General features: G+C 35.8%; 1 protein-coding gene across 3 annotated transcripts; it reads right to left on the bottom strand.

Moving 5' to 3' along the window:
• Positions 1–8,030: 8,030 nt before the first annotated feature.
• Positions 8,031–20,279, bottom strand: ttc14 (tetratricopeptide repeat domain 14). Of its 3 annotated transcripts, none has more exons than XM_032572329.1 (12): positions 19,724–20,278; positions 18,417–18,541; positions 16,891–17,090; positions 16,174–16,258; positions 15,126–15,255; positions 14,298–14,453; positions 13,924–13,995; positions 12,820–12,939; positions 11,789–11,911; positions 10,459–10,576; positions 9,191–9,297; positions 8,031–9,080 (listed from the first exon to the last, which is right to left on the bottom strand). In XM_032572329.1, exons 1-12 carry the CDS (start codon positions 19,858–19,860, stop codon positions 8,234–8,236), a joined length of 2,220 nt encoding a protein of 739 aa, XP_032428220.1. In that variant the 5' UTR covers positions 19,861–20,278; the 3' UTR covers positions 8,031–8,233. The 3 variants fall into 3 exon arrangements, with proteins under 3 accessions (XP_032428220.1, XP_032428219.1, XP_032428221.1); XM_032572328.1 differs by having other exon boundaries at positions 18,417–18,544; positions 19,724–19,860; XM_032572330.1 differs by having other exon boundaries at positions 9,054–9,297; positions 18,417–18,544; positions 19,724–20,279.
• Positions 20,280–21,410: the final 1,131 nt, after the last annotated feature.

Genomic DNA, 21,410 nt, shown 5'->3' with positions numbered 1-21,410 from the left:
TTTTAATTTTAGCAGCATTTTTGTAATTACACTGATAAAAGTCCCGGAAGCATAAAATGGTCTAAATCAAAATAGACCATTTTTTCACATTAATGAAATGCATGTGTTGTATTAATCCCCATGTTGTCTGATAGGGTAAAAAACTCCAGTCATAAATGACAATAATGACATATTCCATTTCATTTGATGTAGTTAATATGCAACAAGCTGAACACAGAAGCCACATTGTACCTCGCAGGTGAATACATATATTTTCTTTGGTGATAAAAACCTCTAATTGTGGCTCCAGTAAATACATATAAATATCATCAATAAAACTGAATGATTACGTTTAAATTACCAAAGATTAATCTGCTGTGGCCTGAATCTTCCTCCTGGTCTGCATGGACCTGAACTGTTCAATCGCTTGTGCGTAATAAAATGTCTCCGGGTTTTGATGTTGAGCTGGAGGATGAATCTGCGTTCTGCTGCCACACTGGACACTGGGATTACAAGTTCCCCTTCTTCAGCCAAAGTTTTGAAATCAGGGAACGTTTCTCCAATTTAAGTGCTCAATAGTCAGCAAGACTCTCTGAATATTTTCTGATCAATTAGCTCACCGACAGCGATACGCATCTAGTCGAGATCAAAGATGATTTTTTTTTTTCACCATTAAGAAAAATCGGACAAAGACAAAAAATATTTGGTTAACGCGACATAAAGCAACTAAATATAGATAAAGATATGTGAGATAATAAACTAAAATGATACTGGCCTAACTTAAGATGGACTTTTAATGAGGAAACAACCTGATTAAGGTTTTTACGTACGGTGGACCCCATGGTATTTGCAGATGTTGGGGACCACAGCTAAAATCCACAAATACATAAAAACCTCCTGAAAAGCCTTTAGAACTGCCTATTTTATTATTTCAAAACACCAAATATATGATAATATACTTGAATACACACAGTGGAAACCATCTTTGCTGAAGCTAACATCCACCATCTTCCTTCCGCTGGGTTCAGCCAATCAGTGCCAAGGACAATAAATGCTGCTTCTGGATTGGCTGATTTGCAAATGGCAGCCAATTACACAAAGTAACATTGCACAAAGGTATTTCAATTTGCCAAACTGCCTTATTTTAGAAATGCTCTACAGAGAAATTAGTGAATTTTCCATAAATAATTTGGAATTATGCATTAAAGAAAAATAAACACACATCTATATATACATACATTTATTTTCTTTTTTAATGTTTTTCCATAATATTGCTTTCTCCTGTGTGTGTTGCTGCTTTTGAAGAATTTTCTGTGGAACCTAGAATAAAATTTTAATTTTAATAATGGATTTATTTGACTGAATACTTAGAAATATTATTTCCTCTGTCGACAATTTTTTTTTTTTTTTCATAACAGTTACTCTCTGAGCATCAGTGTTATTTATTGGATGTGAATTGGGCCCTAAAACCTCCTACATCTTGAATATATAAAATGATTTTCAAATCAAATATTATTATTTGCAGGATTTAAATATGGCTGAATTTGCAGTGAGAGACCATTTGACACTATTTATGACGCATAAAACAAATATGTCGTTTTCATTAGGAATTATAATATGCATCAAAAGACATACAAATACAAGATAAGTGGATCCCACTTTAATGTGGTTTTAAAACCTGCAGCCTGGGACTACAGTGCTCCACTGCCCTCCAGTGGACACCTGCGGAACTGCAGCGCTGAACACCGAGACGGGAGTTTTAGAAAATATTCCCACTAAGAAATATCACAATAAATAAATGAAAATACATTTCAAAATCACAATAGAAAACATTAATTTTGATTAATTATTCCTTGTAGAAGTTAAAGCCAAAGTCTCTTCACCACACCAGGACGCAATAGACTGATAGATTATCAATTAAAATTGTTTTATCATTTTAGTAATCTAATATGAAAATATATCTAAATAATTATAAACCCTAGCTACACATTTTTTAAACATATTACATATATTTAAGGCATTTATTTTGGTTAATTTTGATGATTTTGTCAGGTAATGAACATTTAAGATTCAGATCATTAGAAAGATTGAATATTACATTATTATACCTGGGATTCTGCAACTTTTACAACCCAAGCAGCCATTTTTGCACAGTGGTTATTAAATGTTTAATAAAGCAGGTATTAGTACCTTTAACAGTGTGATTAAGTGTCATGTTCTGCTGGAAATTGAAATCAGTCTGCAGCTGCAGTTCATGTGAATAACTTCTGAATGTGTTGATTCTCACGCCTGTGGTTTCTGCACATTTTCTGACTACATGTTTTCCTTCCACTCAACTTCCCATATCATAAACGCTTGAATGCAGCAACGTTTTGAGGCTTGACTTCCTTGTGGAGGGCATTAACGCTCAGCCGTCTTCTTTATGATTGTGTAGGCCAACAGGACCATAACATTTAATATTTCTGTGGTACAAATATAATATTTTCATTTTCTGAGACATAATTTTGGCATTTCATTAGCTATAAGTCATGATCTTTAAAAAGCTTGAAATATACAAAACTTTCTGTAACAAGAATGAACGTTTCAGCTTAATTAACAATTTCCAGTGATATTTAAAATCACTGAGCTGAACCTTTATGTTTCATTTCTATTTTTATTTAATGTCAGGATCTTGTAACACTTTTAGTACAGAAGCAGTGAACAGAGCTGGGTAGTAATTAGTTACATTTACTTAAGTAACTTTTTGGAAAAAAATTACTGTTATCAGTATTTTTACCACAATGCATTTATTACCTTTACTTGAATAATTTTATAATGAAGTATTTCTACTTATGAAGTAATACTTATAAGTAGAAATACTTCATAAGTAGAATAAAAGATTATGAAGCATTTTACTTTTACTTGAGTAAAATTTCTGGATTTTCTACCAACTGAATGAAAAACAAACATGTTTTAAACAAAAATCCACCAGACTCAGACTTGCAGTTTTTGTTAAAGTTTCCTAAGTTTTTTATTGACAGAAACTGATTTAGATAAACTTTCTTTCGCCTGATTATTTTTTGTTACTTATATGAATTATTGTCATTTTGTTCTTTAAAATACCAAAATTTTGAAATATTAAATGATTGATAATTTTATCAGTTACTCAGTACTTGAGACTTTTACCAAATAGTTTTTAGTCTTACTTGAGTAAAGTTTTTGGAAACTCTCTGGCAGTGAAGATGTTGAAGTTTTTTGCATCAGACCAGGCTGAGAGCTTTTCTATTCTGTTCAAACTTTTCCATTTTAATATAAAAAGATAAAAGCAAGACCAACTTCTGTAGTTTTAAATGGACAAAATAACAATTTAACTTGTTATTTTTGCACAAATGACAGTAGGATATTTAGTACACAATAATCCCTGTGTCTATCCGTTTTACTGAGCACCAAAACGTAAATCCAGTGACTCTTTACTGGTCTAATGAGTCAAGCATGAGGAGCATTTAAGCATCGTGCAGGGAGTATTTTATACCAATAGATTAAGTCGTCAGGCTTCGGAGACGGATCAGGAATCTGTGTGTGCAATATTAAATGAAGAGGCTTCTCGGACCGTATATTAGTGCTTAATCTGCCGCCTAACAAGATAGAGCGAGACACGTGGCGCCTGCACAGCATCACTGATGATGGGACCAGTAATGATGGAGGAGGAGAGCCTGAGGGTGGCAGCTAAGCCCAAAGTAGCTTACTGTGGCAACGCATGACTGGTTGCACCGCCACTGATGTGTGTGTCCAGTTATTAAATCAAATACGTGACACCAAGTAGCTTAAAGCTCCAATAAGCCAACAGGAAGGTCGCCCACATCCAGGTCCAAGCAGGGAGGGCAGAGAGCCAAAAGGCTGAACCAAAGCAGAAGTAGCACTATTTCAACATATCTTTTACTCAAGTAAAAGTAAAAAGTAGCAAGAAATTACTCAAATGAGAGTAAAAAAGTATTTGGTAAAAAGTTTACTCAAGTATTGAGTGTCTCAAGTGTCTGTCTGGTGAATTTTTGGCTAAAACATGTTTGTTTTTCATTCAGTGGGTAGAAGATCCAGAAATTTTACTGAAGTAAAAGCAGAGATACATCATAATAAAATTACTCAAGTAAAAGTTTACAGCATAGTAAAAATACTCCTAAAAGTACATGTCATCTGCCAAAACCTTCTCATTTTCCTGTTTGTAACCCTTGCCTCATGCCTCAATATTCATGCATAAGTTCATCTTTGTAATTTGTTGAGTTATAAAAGTTTACTATAGATAAATAAATAATTTAAAAAGCTTAGTGGAAGTTGCAAAGACCAAAGTATGAAGCAAAGTATGAGGCGGCTATTAATGCTAATTAATGTTTCACTTCCTCTGCTGCCACTGAAACTACAGGCTGACCTACAGCTCCAGCTCTCCCGTCCTTCCTAACGTACAAACAATATAAGTACACTACAAATATTACTCAATTACAATTTCTGAGTACTCTACTCAGCTCTGTGTAATACTAAATTAAGCATCAGTGACATTTACTGTAGTACTTACATGGAGACAATGCCCCACCATCATGTAGCCTAGCATGTATGGAAAAAACAGGTTAGCATCTCATCTTTTGCATGTTTTTAAAGCTGCTGCGGTGTAAAGGCCAATAGCTAATGTAAACACATGCTCTACTGACAATCTGTCAGAGTTGGTGTGTAAGTCACCTTTTTAACAAAAAAATTTAACTGAACCGAAACACACAGGATTCCACAGCACATCTACACGTTAAGGTTGTCAAAGTCAAGCTAGCATAACTGAACTACTTCCTTCTCTCTCACTACTTTTTCTTAATTAACTTTTTCCTGACATCTTCATCTAGTTGTCATGGTGTAGCAAAGCACTGCGTCTCGTTTACTTTTATTTATCAGGTGGACATTTAAGTTTTTGCACGTTATATTGACAACCTAACAGCTAAGTACTTCATTAAAGCTTTGCATTTTACATATCTCATAATATGTTTGGTAAAATACAGTTCTAATTATAAATAAGCATTTTAATAAATGAATTACAAGTTTATAATAGTTGTCAGGCTACAAGCCAAATTAACTCTGTTATAGATCCAGATAGTTACTTCACATTAGGAAAAATAGAGCAATTCTTCTTCCACAGAAATGAATAATTAATCCCAGGTCTTCAGTCAAAATTTCTAGAGCTACACATTTTCCTGGCTTATTTAAAAATGATTTAATCTAATTTAATTTAACTCTGTATTAAGTTTACTTGTCTAATATCTGGATTATTTGTTTTTGGAATACATAAGTTTGTCTGTAGGATGTGGATGTGAAGCTAACTGCTGGCACAGACATAAGCTATAGCATTCCCATGCTAGCATGTAGCGGGCATCAGAAACAGCTTTATAATAGATATCATGCCTGTTTTTCCCCCCCTATTTTTGTGCATAACGTTATAAAATATTATTGACATCCCTACATTGATCAGTGTATCTATGTGATGCACTATAATGTCTGAATCGACGTCATCGTTCACAGCTTCTCCTTCTGTTCGCTGATTGGCTCGGTACAAATTCCGTCGGAGGAATCGACTTCAATCGGCGAAATTAGAATCGAGTAGAAAGAAAACAAACTGATTAAAACTGAAGAAAGAAAAATGGCAAAGTTTACTAACCAAAGTTTTCTTCTGTTCTGTTTGCATATAGGAAAATATGTTCAGCAACTTTTATTATTTTCCTTTCAATATGTTGACTTTTTACCAATTGCTTGAAGCAAGTCCTTTGATGATTCCCAATTTCCACTGAAGTTTGGAGCTGGACTGAGCGGCACACGTCTCGGCGGTCCGAGCTCTTAATTGGACTTCAAACAGGACCGTAGGCCGCGGCATAATCCCATGGTCAGGATCAATGCCAGGCTGGAAAATGAATCCTTTTCCACAAATTTTGCTGGTCCTGTGTGCCTCTGCTAAGCAGTCGCGTTTCACTCGGGAAGGTTTCTGTGTGACTGAACTTCAAACAGCTGAATATTTGACCAGAAGTTTCCCTGTGTCCTGTTGCTCTGCACGGAGGAGCTAAAACTGCTGCAGAATTGTATAAATTACGGTAATCTTACGTTTTCAATCGTGACACTTTATAATTTATTAACTAGCATAAGGATTGTATTTCATTGAAAGTTTTTTTTAAGTAGATGTGCATCTTAATGAACATGAATATTAGTCAAAAATGTTTTATTACACGTATTTCAATCTAAAAGTGATTAATATTTAGATTTATTGGGTATAGCTTACAGATAACGAACACCCAAATTCGGTTGCTAAGAAAACAAAAATAATTTTTTAATCTTAAATTTAATGACCTACAATGGTAAGAAAAACTTTACCATCAACCTTAAAATTTCCTAAATAAATTTGATTTGATTTCATTGAAACCACTAAATAAAAAAATAACACTCAAAAAAAAAAAAAAAAAGCTTTGGTGCTATGATGAAATAATTTTTTTGAAATTTATTTTGCAAATCTGCAGTGAAAACATTTTTTCGCATCACAGGAGTCACGTGATCAACAACCGGATGTTACCACTGGTGCAAACAGGAAGTGGTAGGAAGATGGCGGCTCTGTGTCTTTTAATGACTTATTGTGTGAATAAACTTATTTAGGCTTGATTTTTAAAAAGAAGCAATTGCAAGATGATTTTTTTTCTTTGTACATTAGAGGGATATTGACAAAGTTCTGCACACATTTGTAATGGAAACGCAGCTGATGACACCCCCAAGAGGAGGTTAATCCACAAAAGGTCATTGCTACAGAAACTGGTTGTTCAAGTTTCTCCCTTCTAGCATAATATCGAAAAGTTAAGTGGAAGGAAAAGGTTTGGTAGAATAAAAATGAAGCAACAAGAATAACAGCAGGCTTGAGTCTGGAGAAGGAGGCAGAGAATCCAAGCTGATCGTTTAATCTTCAACGCCTTTATCCACCTCAGTTTCTGCATGTGTTTGTATTATATATGTTTAATAATAGTTATAATTATTATTAAACATATATGGTGTAATTTCTTTGCATATCTGAAGAGAACTGGTGAAAATATATTTACTTTCTAAAACTGGTGAAGGGAAAATAAAATATAAAATACAGACTGGTGGTAAGGTTTATCATGATGAAGCAGAAATAAAAAAACTGCATTAACGTTCCACAGGTTTAATGCTTTTATTGGTTCATATTAGATGGTTTTATGACAGGTGACATACTCTTTGATTACAGCTGAAATATCATGTTAAGGCAAAAAAAGAAAGAATAGAAGCATAACCATCAGCTTCTTGTGAAGAGGAAGTTGCAGGATGGCACACAGCAGAACAAAAGGCAACTGGTTTCATTAAAAAACAGTAAAATAAAAAAAAAGCCATTGTAGTAATTTGTAAAAAATAATCAACGGTTCTCCTCTAAACGGGGAAATCAAAGAGATGGGTCACAACGGAAGACGTTGTAAACAAAATCACGTCTTCATGACATTTTGATGAAATATTTCTGCAGAAAGTAAGACTGGATTTTATCAGAAGAGGTAAGACGTGTCAGCGTAAACTATTCATTTATTCAACACTGAAAGTAAAAAGATCAACAAGCAAGAGGTTTGGCCCTGGAGGATTTCATGAACAAAGATTAAACTGAACAAATATCATTTTACCTTTCGTTTAGTCTCTTCTACATGACGACCAATTAGGGCCGTTGTGAATATATGTAAAAAAGGAGAAAATTTCCACCAAAAAACAATTGTGAGATTAAACTCAGAAGTTTTCAAGAATAAAACAAATTTCTGAGCTCAAAAAGTTTACAAGAAAAACTCAGACATTTTGAGATTAATCTTAGAAATTTTCTAAAAAGAAAAATGAATGAGCTTAAAGTCAAATTGGTGAGAAAAAACAAACATTTTTTAATGAATCCCAGAAATTTTCTGAAAAAACAAAAATTAGAAATGTTTTGCTCAAAAAGGTGAAAATCTTTCATTTTTGAAACAGAAAATTTCCAAAAGTAAAAAATGTAAGGGTAATTTCCATGTTTCTTCTAGGAAATATGTGAAATTACTCAAATTTTCTCTTTTGATGCAGATTATTACCTGCTGAAGTTCAGAAATTTCTAATTTATTCTAGTAAATTTCGGTTCATGCTCATAAACACCCAAATTTATTGGCAGAGAAGTCCTCCTGTTTTATGTATATATATCTACAATGGTTTTGATACGCTGTCGTAGTTCTGGTTTTGTGGTGGACTCTTATTTTTTTGCTTTCACCCCCTTTTCTTTCTCGAACTGAGCGATCTGGTTGAAAATGTCCAGCAGGTTGGACGGGAGGTTCTTGTTTCTGCCGTCTCGCTGGCCGTTCTGATCTCCAGAACTCTCTGGTTTTTTATTCTGTTCTGGATCCGACGTTCTCTCTCTCTCCCTCTCTTCCTTATTCTCGTACCTACCGCCATCACAGGAGCTCCTGGTGGAGGAGTCGTGTCTAACCCTGCTCCTTCCGGAATATTCCGGTTTCTGGGAATACTCCACCTCAGCTGAGGAGCTGGATAGTTTCCTGGTGTGATTCTCCTCCACGCTGCTTCTTTCTCTCCTTCCTGCTCTGTTCTCCTCCCTCCATCTTTCCCTGCTCTCTGTTCTCCTGTCTCTCTTCGGGCTTCTGCTGGTTTTCCGTTTATTCACCCCACTATCTGCTCTGTCCCTCCTCTTCCCTTGTCTGTGGGAAGAATCCGACTCTTCCTCCTCTGAAGCTGCTGCCAGAGAATACAGCCGGCTGATTTTCCCGTCGCCCCCCACCCCGTCCTCCTCCGCCCCTCCAAACACCAGGCCCCCCTTTTGGTTGAGAAAAGTGGCGGAGGTGTTGGGAGGCGCGGGAAACCACTCCAACTCCTCCTCCTCCTCTTTCTCCATCCTGCCTTTCCCGCTCTTACCCTCCTCACTCTTCCTCCGGCGGTGCTTGCTTCTTCCTCGCCCGGACTTTTTCCGCTTTTTCTTTTTCTTCTTAGACCTCCTGCGGGACGAGGAAGACGACGAGGAAGAAGAACTACTGCTGCTGGAGGAAGCTGAAGAGGAGGAATTGGATCGCTTGTGTTTCTTCTTCGCCCTAAAAACGAGAGACATCCGCTAAAAATCCTCCAGCTGGAAAAGCATTTTTGTTTTGAAAAAGAAAATTAATCTGACTTGTCGTTACGCGCTCGGCGAGGTTCAACCTACCTTTTCTCCTCTTTTAAGATCTTACGTAATTTCTCAGCGCTGGTCTGGCTGCTCGTCGCTTTGACTTCCTCCTTAGCAAGCGCTTCTTCTCGCAAGCGAATCGATTTCTTTACAGACAAGGCACGACAGCAGCATGCAGGCAAAAAGCCCCGAGCGGCAGATTCAAAAACATTCACACCGTTCAGAAAGCCCCAAAATCACATCCATCCATAAAGTCGGACGATTATTAATTTTAAAGTTTAAAAGGAAAATTAATAAACAAGTCAAATGTGTTGCAGAATGATGGAAAAATGAACAGTCACATATTTCCCATAAATATTGGCGGCCGTAGACAGAGGTCCGGGTGATTCAAACAACATTTGTTTTCGGTTGAAATAAAAAAAGGTTTCAACGTTACCGTGTTTGGCAGCATGTATAAGCGCCGCGCACCGGTTTCCACGGGACGAAGAGTCGTTGGCACAGAGCAGTTTATGCGTTTCCAGCCCCCCACAAGGCAGGCGGCAGAGAGTCGTGGCAGTCAGGAGGTCAAAGGTCAGAGTATAAGGTGGAGCAGAAACACAAACATACCAAACACCTCATCAGTATTACAAACCTTAGAGTCAGGACGACGCCCAGCGACCCGACATTAAATGAAAACTGTTTACAGCAAAATTTAAATAAAAAACGTAACGATTCCTTTTCACAATAAACTACAAATTAAACTACGAATGAATTAACGTCACATTATGAACAGCTAATAGCAAACCAACAGTTTCTCCTCATCAGCTGGCTGCTGATCCAAAGGTCACAAGGTGTTTATATTAATAACAGACTATTCTTTATTTTATTTTTTTATTGTGAGACAACAAAGAAATTCCTTTTACATTAAATATTTTTTTTACTTTATTTATAGAACAGATTTTCTTTAACACAAAAACCCCAAACATACAGTACAATAGAACAAGTTTACTAAAAAATGTCAAGTTGTTAAACATAAAAAAACTTTAACATCAGATAAAAACTTAAGGCTCAAGTTCAGTTTGTTGAATCTCTACGTTAAAATACAAAAAACCCCACTAAACGTATGAAATGTTTGAATAATTATTTGCTTTCATAAGAAAAATATAACTACTCAGTAACAAAGTTCTGCTTTTTTTACTGCACCTGTAGGTACAGTTTACTTTCTAAGACAAATTAAACATGTTTGTTTAGATTTGTAACTAATATTGTAATTTGTTCTGCAGGATTCTCCTGTATTTTGACGTGTGGAGGTGTTCTGCCCCGCTCACCTGTATGGTGTCATTGATGTTGCGCAGGGCGTCTTTGGCCTCAAGATTGGAGTCATCGAGAGACAACGCTCTCCTGTACAATCCCTCCGCTGTCACCAGTTTCTCCTGCTCTTCAAGTCTGTAAGACACAAAGACACAGAACAGAAACCTGTGAAAACATTCGTTGCGTTTCCTTCACGGCCCAGTTACAGCTACGTGCACCGCAGTGACCTTTAACCTTCATGGGAAACTGGAACAGGAAGTCAGATTTCAAGTTTCACTGTCTGAAATAACATAAACATCAGATGTAGTTTTTTTCAGATGAGTTTTATTCCCAGATTACAAATGACGTCACGAAACAAATCTGATGGCTTTTTAAAAATATTTTTAATGGATTTTCATAATTTAACCAATTAAATTATGCAGATCTAATCAATTAATACTTACAACCTGCTACGATTAGACTGAGCCAGCAGGTTTCATGTTAGTTCTGAATACAAACAAGTTTTTTTACATCCTGACAGTGAAACTTGTTATGTAAAAATTTGATTCTGCAAAACTTTCTAAAATAATCAGGATTGTGTTTCTAAGCTTTGCTAATATTAAAGAACCTCATGCACTTAAATTTATTATTATTCCTATGAAGAGAATTTCTGAGATTACTCTCAAAATTTTTTATTAATTTGTTTGTTTGAGTTTTTCTACAATGACCCAATAAGCCGCAGCAGATTTTATGTGTTTAAAAGAAAGACATCTAGTTTCCAGTTTCTTTTGGGCTTTGTTGAATACATTTATTTTCAGTAAGAACAGGATTTGGCTCACTTTGTTTCAAGATGTTTGCTATATTTGACCACGTTTAAGAAAAAATAACAGCTGATTTGGCTGCAGCAAAGTCGGCTTTCCAGTAAAAGTCTCTGGATAATCTTGGTTTTAGTTTTTGTTAAAAATTGGTTATGGAATCATGAATTCTTTGTGTTGTTTACATTTTTCTGTGTGAGAAAATTATGTTGGTAACAATCTTTAAGTCTCCATCTGCATGTACGGGTCAAATTTCTATCATTTTTGAACAAACAGCAGCAGGATGAACCATCACAGATTTTCTGTTCAATCAAGATCAGAAACGGTAACGTTTAATGTTTTAATGCCTTGCTAGTCTTCATTAACCAGCCTCAATCAGATGCAGACTTTTAATTATTAAAACCTTATTTTAAGAGAAAAAAATTTAACATTTTAACCACTTTATCTTGTTTATTCAAAAATAAGTACCAAAAAAAAATTGGAATGGGGAATCTCTGTTATTTAATTTTTTTTAAAATCACATCCAACTTGAAAAGCAAAAGGCGCTGCTCACTGTTTTCCTCGCTCCACCAGAGTTTGGCAGAGGTACTTCTTAGCGTTCCGGTGGTCCGGACAGTTTTCCAGAGCCAGCTCAAAGTCCGAGATAGCCTTCACCATGCTGCCTTTGTTAGCATATCTGGGGAGTGAAAACAAAAGAAAATGTGAGAGATAACGTCTGAGATTTTAGTCAAACGGCTCCAACTTAATCTTTGCAGTAGGAAAAATCAATCGATCAATCAATGAAGTATTTTTATTCATTTTTTATTATATCATCAAAACATCATGTAGTCACCAATTTGAAACCAGTAGCCAACATCATATTTTGTGGAGCAGCATCATTAAAATCATCGATACACATGAAATATGTTGGTCAAAGTTTCAGTTGTTATGGTTCAAAATCAATCAGTTGTGTTTTTAGTCTGAATTTAAAGGAACTCAGCGTTTCAGCTCTTTTGCAGTTTTCTGGGTTTGATTAATCAATTAATCAGATACAAAAAAGAATTACACATTCTGCAGATTTTTCATTGAAGCCTTTCTTTTACCAATAACAGAAATCCAATTTTGTCAAGTGCCATCGTTAAAAACTTCCATACACATCTAAAGCAACTGGATTTTAGTCTTGATGTAAAGGAACTCAGTGTTTCGGCTGTTTTGCCGTTTTCTGGAAGCTTATTCCAGATTGCTGGAATGCTGTTTGGTTCTTGCTTCTCTAGAATCATCAGTCGTTTAATCCTGGAAATGTTCTTCAGGTGATAAAAGGCCGACTTTGTAACTGTGTTTGTGTTTCTGAAGGTTCAGATCTGAGTCCATTACTACACCCAGACCAACAAAAGGCAACAAGACAAAGACGCCTCACATTTTCTACAGAACAGGAAGGGGTGTTGGATTGAAAATATTCTTCCTCATACGTCATATCGGTATGAGGAACAAATTGAAGAACATTTTGTTCTTCAATTTGTGAATAGCTGCTTATAATCTATAAAGCAGAGGGACAATTGAATCTGCACATGATAAGGAAACAGAGATGTAAGGAAGTAAACCCACAGAGCTCCTCGCGCCACCAGCGCTTCCACGTTATTGGTGTCGATTTCCAGAGCTTTGTTGTATTCGTTCATGGCCTCCACGTGACGGCCATGTTTGAAGTGGTCCACACCTGCGCGAACACTGCAGAGAACAGGTTTGTATGGAGGTAAATTAACAAACGACCACAGACGATATTATATCTGTATTAGCTGCGGGTGCACCGATTGCAGCTTACCATCGATTTTGGTCCATACCAATTTTTTTTTTTGTCTGAAAAGTCGCTAAAAATAGCAAGAAAGTCGCTGAGTTAACTGAAAACATGCAGACATGACCTGGTGGGCGGTCTGTCAGGAGAGGACAGTGATAAAATATACACCCCATCTTCACAACCTAATCAGGGGTGTCCAAACCTTTCGCCATGTGGGACAAAATTTTAAACTCAAAAGTAGTTGCAGGACAAAAATTAACCTAAAAGAAAAATAAATAAATATTTAATGTAGATTTTTACAATGGTGTATTAGGGCTGAGGTTACTCTCAAAAATAATTTTTGCAGAAATTTTGTATTATTACTTTAATTTTGCATGTTTGTTGAGTTAAAAGAAAGATTGGGGGCCAAACAACGTCAGTCCAAGGGCCACAAATAGCCCCCGGGCCACACTTTTAAAACCCCTGCCCTAAATCGTAATATTTGTTTTGAGATTGGTACTTTCATTCCTTTCCACTGCTGGTTCCATGACAGCAGAAATAAATTTGACTATATTTATTTCCACACGGTCTGTATTTGTGAGTTTTTCTCATCATTTCCATGTTTTTGATAATCATTCTGTGCAAATGAAATCGACTTAATTCATTTTAAATAAACCTAAACAGTGCTAAAAACACTGTGCTTGGGTTTTTGTTTCTGAATCATTCAATAACAACAAATTACTGTTTTATTTAACAAAAATGGCTGATTTTTAGACCATTGCTGAGGTAGATGAGATTGATGGATAAGATCGGTTTCACATGTAAATATCAGCCGATCATCGATGTCACAAATTCAGGAAATCGGCGCCGATAAACAGGCTGATGGATAAATCGGTGCACCCCTAATATTAACTATAAAGTTGGCAGAGTAACGTTACCACTTCAGGGCCCAGGATGCAGATTGCTTCTTTCTGATTGCAGAAGCAAAATCCTCCTTCTGGAAAAGTTTACTGTGAAGAATAAAAAACACAAAACCAGAAACTTTATAAAGCTCATCTGAGGTGAGAAGTAGAAAACAAAGGCAGCACTGTGCCAGCCACAGCAATGAGAGAAATGCTGTTCAACTTGTCTGTTGTTGACTTTTGAAGCCATGTGAGTATCAGGAAACACAAGATCAAAGAATCAGAACGAGACGTTTCAGTGACAGCAGAGTATCCAGCATTTCACTCCACGCTTTTATTTTAAAGCAAAACAGAGATCAAAATCTGCTGTTGCAAAACATGAAAAATGAAACGGTTTTTAGACAGCTCACCACTGTAACCCTCTCATCATCGACGGCGGGTTTGTGTCACTGATTCCCACCTTCTGCAGCAGATACTCCACCACAGACGGGTTTTCGTAGCCGTGGCACCTGGTGAGGATTCGTTCGTACGTCTCGCTGGAGTCGGCGGCGGCGCGAACGCTACGACTGAGAAACAAACACAAACCGTCACTGTAACAAAGCCTGCTGGCCGATAAAATGTCCCAGAAGTTATTGTAATAAACGATAATATTGTTGTTTGGAGACCATTTTCAAGGAATATAAAACATTCTCAAAAGTCGATAAACTTTAAATTCTAACGAACATTTAATTTAAAAAATTGGAAGACATTTTAAATATCCAAAATAAATAATAGAAACAATGAAATTAAATAAATAATGAACAAAATTATTCTTTAAAAACGGTTTAATTGAGAGCAAAGCAGCAGACTGAAAACTTCAGCAGGTTTTGGCAGAAAGTGAGAAAAAATAAAACATGATAAATCAAGCAAATGATTATTGAGCTCGTTTTAGTTTATCATGCAATTAATTGATTTACTGCTTATTTCAACAGGCTGTAACACAAATAATGAACCTTAATGAAAACTGGATGATTATTCAAGTTTTAGGAATTAATCTCTTAGCATTTTGAGCTAAACTTTCACATCAAATAATCTGCTTTAAACAAAAATATCACCACTTTTAACACTTAAACTTCCACAGGCAACAGACGAATCAATCAGTGTTGTATTACTGAGCAGCACCACTGACTGGTGTAATAGCTGCTCAGGTATTTGTAGCTAAACCACATGGTGGTTCAGAGAGTTCAGTGCGTTTTTACCTGTAGTGTGTGGGCAGATCTTCTCTGGTTATGACACCCAGCTTGATGTGAACCAGGTTAGGAGAAAGCGAGGCCTGGTGGAGGGACACTGTGATCTTTTCCTGGAACCGATCGATGTCTTTCACTCCAGCTGCAGAGCAAAATAAACAAACTGCTTCAGGAAAGATTCTTTTTGCCATCAAATAAGATGGAAAACATTAACGAAATATCAGCAGGGATGCACCGATTTGAAAATATGGGCCAGTATTGATATTATTTGTAGGGATGCACAATATATCGGCACCAACATCGGTATTTGTCACTTTTAGATTTTGGTATTTTCTGCCAATTTTATAATTGTCTTATTATTTTCACTGAACATAATTTTATTTTTTGCCTCATCATTTATCTACCTGTGATGTTGTGGTTGCTGTGAAGCACTTTGGTCAGCTGAGGCTGTTTTAAATGCACTACATAAATAAACTTCGACTTTGGTTTTTTAACCTATTGGTATCAGTCCAATAAATAAAAATGGGCCAAAATGAACAACCAATATTTATTTTTTAACTTGTTGTTCTCCAAGGGTGTCAAACGGTAATGAAATGCATGGAATATCGGTAAATATCGGTTATCGGCCATAACAGCAATATTAACATTGGATATCGACATCGGCCCAAATCTTATCGGTGTATCCTTAATTATTTGTAAACCACATTTAAGCAACAAGGCAGTTCAAAGTGATTTATGTAAAAAAAACCAAAACTTTTACCAATAGTGAAAAAAGTGATAAACATTACACTTTGCCAAACGCAATCAAGTTTGATCCAGATTTGTGGTGCATAGAAGCTGAATGCTGCTTCTCTATGTTTGGTTCTGGTAAAGTCATCAGTCTGTGCTGAACAGACTAACTTTACAATATTAAAGTAGCCTTTGCGCTACGTTTGAGGGTGCTAATACTAAACAAGCTTTCGTTTCTTCCTTAGTGGCTTACAGACTGCCGTCTAAACTGTTCTATTAAATTATATTTTATCTGTGTTTATATTTTATGCTGCCGTTTCATTTAACACACCTTTAATCAAGTCTCCGATCTGGTAGTAGGAGAGAGGATCATCATGGCTGCTGGTGGAGGGAATTTCCTTGACATGACAAAGAGCCTGAGAGCACAAACAACAGAAAATAGACAAAACAATAACTGTACAGTGCATCATAAATATGGCGGCCCGCCAGGCTGAGCATCATTTATTTATTTTGAATAGTTTTTTAATACACCAATAACAGTGAAATGTTCATGCCAGCTTTCAGTTAAAATAGTGCAGTTGGAAGGTGTTCTTGTAAAGCAGCTTCATATGATTCCTCTATGAAGGCTGTTTTTTAGAGAATACTGTAAAAACATTAGAATTAAAAATAAAACTATAAAGGCCAAGTTAATGTTGCGATTTTAGAGGTTCAGATTGAGCCTGCAGTGAGACTGATATGAGCACATATATCTGTGTGAACAAAGAATAATGTATGTTATATTTATGCGCTGCAGTCTGGTTACGTTACATTGCAGTCTTCATATTCATGGAATAACAACAATCATCTGACTTTTTTTAACTACGTGACTTCACAAACTGCACATGACAGAAACAGGATCTTCGGCAACAAAACAATTCTTCTTGTGGGCCGGAATAAAATATCATTCATACCTGCTGGCAGCCATTCAACAATTCAAGAGCTGCTGCACACATGAAAGCTGCGAAATTGACAAATCAGGTTTTTCCACAAGTTTGCCGCGCAGACTCACAGAAAGTTCCAGGTCCTCTATGTCTCTCTTCAGGCCTCCTGCCATGCACAGCAGTGTGAGAAAGAAGCCATATTCCCGAATGTTGTTGATGCGTCCCACCACGATGTCGCCTCTCTCCAAGTCCCTGTACATCATGGATCTTCTCTCCTCATACGGCAGCTCCATGAATAACTCCACTGGTGGCATGATGGCATAAGGCTCTGCAAGAGAACACACACATTTACAGAATTACTAAATGCAATCATAAACTAAGCTTTGTTTTCTATTTGTTTCATATTCAATCATTTTCTTCTGAATCTTTTTGTAGATAAAACTCAATAATAAAGTTACTTATTCATGTCTCGCTTTCTAACCATATAACCAGACACAGATTTAAAAAGAAGCAGCAGTACTTCAAAAAAACTAAACCTTACCAAGTAATTTTGGTCTACATAATGATTTTAGTTATGTAGAAAAGTTTTGTAATTCTAGTTTCTAGTGCAAATATTTTAATACTCTTCAAATAAGACAAAACTAATTTATAAGTAACGTTTCAGCAAGAAATATAACCTTGTTTTAAGTAAAAAATACCTTAATTTTAATTTTAAAAATTTCCATTTCCACTGGCAGAGCATTTCACTTTTACATCACCGTGAAGGAATTATTTACTTTAAAATAAGCCACTGTATCTTGCTGAAAAGCTACTTTTAAATTAGTTTGTCAAGTACAATAACATATTTGCACTACAAACTAGACCAAAACTGCTTGGTAAAATTTTGTGTTTTTGCAGTGAGAAGCAAATGAGGTGGAATAGCAGTGCTTGCAAACAACCAATGATGTAATCCAGGACATAAAACTGTAAAAAATATCGTCTTTACTGCCCTGAAATTGAGCTGTTAGCATGTTGAGACAGTCATGACACTACCTGTGTTCACACAGACCTAAAAACTGCACAAATTGGAATTGCGAAAATAAATGTGCTTACTAGAAACACGGCAATTTCCAAAACAAATCATGTTTTTCAATTAAACGTTTTTGGTGGTTTTTCGGCTGCATTAAAAGTAATGCATTTCAATGGAAAGACTTTTTTCACATCGAGTCACATAATCAACAACCAGATGTTACTGCAGGTGAAAAAGTCAAAGAAGACGACAGGAAGTGACAGGAGGATGATGGCGTGTTTTTTAATGACTTATCGCATAAACAAACTTATTCGTGTGATTTTAATTGTATTTCTTACTTAATAGAAACACCCCAATTGCAAACATTAGTGTAAAAACAAAGTTTTGCCCACATCTGTAATGGAAATGCAGCAACGGTGTTCAGTCAGAGGCCCCTTCAGACTGATTGCAAGACTGACTGCTACTGGAAATCCTTCCTGCCCACATCATGAGAAACCACAGTGACTCCTTGAAGATACTTAGATGATCTGAGTTACAATAACATTTAATTTCTCTTTGGAATGAACAAAGTATTATTGAACTGAATTTCTAAAACCTGGCCTGTGCTTTATAAGAAGCTTCTAATTTGAGTGGGTCAACACACACCTCCGTCCTCCTCCTCTTCATCGTCCTGTGGTGGCGGGTTGGCGGTCTTCCATGCCGGGCAGAAGAGAATGTCAGCCTTCCTGGCGATGAACTGCTCCACCAGTGGACTGGCATGTTCCTCACCTCTGCTTCACACACAACAATTTAACAACATTTAATTAGCAGCGTTCCCACAAAACCCATTAAGCTGAGTTTGGCACACAGAACAATTTGAAAACTTTACTATGCTACTATGTATAATGACAGAGATAAAGTTAAGAACGAAAGAAAGTGAAAAGAGCAATTTGTACATTTGAAAAAAAAAAACATTTAACAAACAAAATGCTTTTCAAATGCAAAACTTTATATTAATGTCTCATGTGAGGCAGCTGCGTTGACGTATGCAGAAAGGCATAAATTGACATTGCGACCTTGTGACGCTGCATTGGAAAGACACAAACCATAAAACCAGAACAGATTCCAGGGTGTAGTAGTTTGGTTGTTGTATCTGATTTATAAGGATTACACATGTAAACTAACTTTATAGCTTCTACCAGAAAATAAATTAAATAAACATGTAGTTGGGATGTGTTAAGTAAGTTTGTTCAATATTTAAGATTATTACTCTGTTTCACAGCCTCATGTCCATATTATTTCACAAAAAAATAGTATTTTTATTGTTTGTAATGGAAAAACAGATATTTAGATCTATCTAAAACCACTGCGGGTGGGTAGTTTATCGCATCGTTTATCATTTATAGTGAAAAGCGAATGAATTTGATTTATTTTTTTTTAAAACTGACAGTATTATGGAAAAAAGTTATTTTGACTCATTTACTCACTTTTTGGTCCATGAGAGCATCAATAAATTTGACAGTAGGATTAAATGCAGTTACTGTGTGGAGGTTAGTGATATAAATCATACTTTTTTAAGTAAGTAGTGTTCTGAAGAAACCTATTTCAAATGGGAATGTTTTTATAATAAATGTAATTGAGTTTGTGGTGAATGACTGCTGTGCGATGCAGTCACAGCCATACAGTTACCTAAAAAAAAAACCCGAGTTTCCTTAATTATGTTTATCGATATCAGAATACTATAACAAAATATCGCGATAAAAGTCTAACGCCTTATCACCTCTAGCAACAGCACTTTTTTAAGGATAAAAAGGACTTTTTTTTAACCCAAAAGCTTTGAAATAGCCGTTCCTCGAACGCTTGTTTAGACATTGAATGCACATGTGACCAAAATGTGATAAATTACGTGTACAAATAATTTTAAATTCAGGTATAATGTCGAAGAAAAACGCGAGTCCGACATGCTGCCATACCTTCCGTCATACGTGGCTTTGCACAGGTCAGTCACCACCGCCTGGAAGTCTGGGTTTTCCGTTTGCTCACATTTCAGTTTGTTGAACAGCGTCTCGCCATGGCGGACCAGGCACTGCCGCAACAAGTCTCTGTCCATCCTGCTCCTCTCCACACGCCGTCACATTTTTCACAAGACAAACGCTCCAGCCGACGGTTGTCACTAACAGTCTGAGCTTAGAAACGTCTAAGAGAAGTAATCGTTCACAAACATAAGTAACATTAAGTCGAAAACAGACATGGGACTGTTTGTAATTTAAGCTTCAGCGCTGTTTTGAGCTGTTGAGGCTAACAACCAAAACGCTAATGACACGCAGTAAGCAGACAGTGTTATTTAAAACCATTGAATCGACACAAAATGCTTCCAAACATATATAAAATGTATATAATATTCATTTAACCCAAACAATCCAGACCATTTGCTACATTTAGAAATAAAAGTAAGCTCAAATACTCTAAATTGAAACCGTAGCTGTTAGCTCCGGACCATCGCGCATGCTCACATTGTGTTACACTGAAATGAACAGAAAGAAACAAGTTATGACTAGGAACTAAAGTGACGGTCAAATTTTGACTTCTGTTTTTTTGAAATTCAATCTACAGCTATATCTTGTCGTAAAGTTTTAAAACATATTCCAACATTTGTAACATTTTTGAATCCCTCAAAGTGTTACTTTGAATCCCTCAAAAGGAGCTAACATTAACAGTGTTCATACAAAACTTGTTTGACAGCCTCACTATAGATTTCCTGTAATAGATTTGCTAAAAAAATGTAATGGCACCTTCAAAGGAAAAAACCTTTGTAGGTTTTTACATCTGAGGGAATCAGATAATCAGCAGCCTGATATTTAGAAAAGTTGAATAAAGAATTAATATATAAAAAATAAATGACTGGCTATATGCAACTACACTTCTATTCATCATAAATGGTTGGTTTTTATTATTGTTTAAGACAATTAACAGGTAAGTTTTATATTTGGCTGACCTTTCACTTGTAAATTTTTTTGTCTAAACCTGTTATTAACTTTTAATAACATTTTCATAATTTTATTTAAATAAAACTTTTATGGCTGAACATTTTCATACAGTTACTTTATGTTACACAACCTAAATATAGACTGTGGTCATTTAGTTGTTGAGGTTATGAAAACTAAAAGTAATGTGTTGTGTTGACAATCAATTCATCTGTAAGTATTATTAATAGACAAAACAATACTTTGTTGTTAATAGACAAAACAATACTTTGTTGTTAATAGATAAAACAATACTCAGAGTGTATAGGAAGCTAAAGTCACACACCATCGTTCTTTACTATCCAGTAAAATGTTATTCATTTCGGATGGAGTTGTTAATTTACAGATCTGATCTACATAGTTGGTAAATTAGTAATAAAAAATAGAATATAGCATATAAAAAGCACCAGTTGCTTTTTAGTTTTTGTTTTTAGAAAAATATCCAAATTTACTAGAATAATTTCAGTTTATCCTGTATATGTTTTGGTGAATTTCTGTTTTTGCTTTATTTTGTTTATTTTATCTAAAACATAAGACTTACCTATGTTCTTCATAATATAACAACACTCAGTAATGACATGTCACTCCCTCTTTATTACTGTGGGAGGAGCATTACACAAACTTAACCATATTCACC

This window comes from Xiphophorus hellerii, chromosome 9, assembly GCF_003331165.1.
Source record: "Xiphophorus hellerii strain 12219 chromosome 9, Xiphophorus_hellerii-4.1, whole genome shotgun sequence".
NCBI lineage: Eukaryota > Metazoa > Chordata > Actinopteri > Cyprinodontiformes > Poeciliidae > Xiphophorus > Xiphophorus hellerii.
The sequence above is the reverse complement of the archived record's forward strand: the minus strand, read 5'-3'. Positions and strand labels throughout refer to the sequence as shown.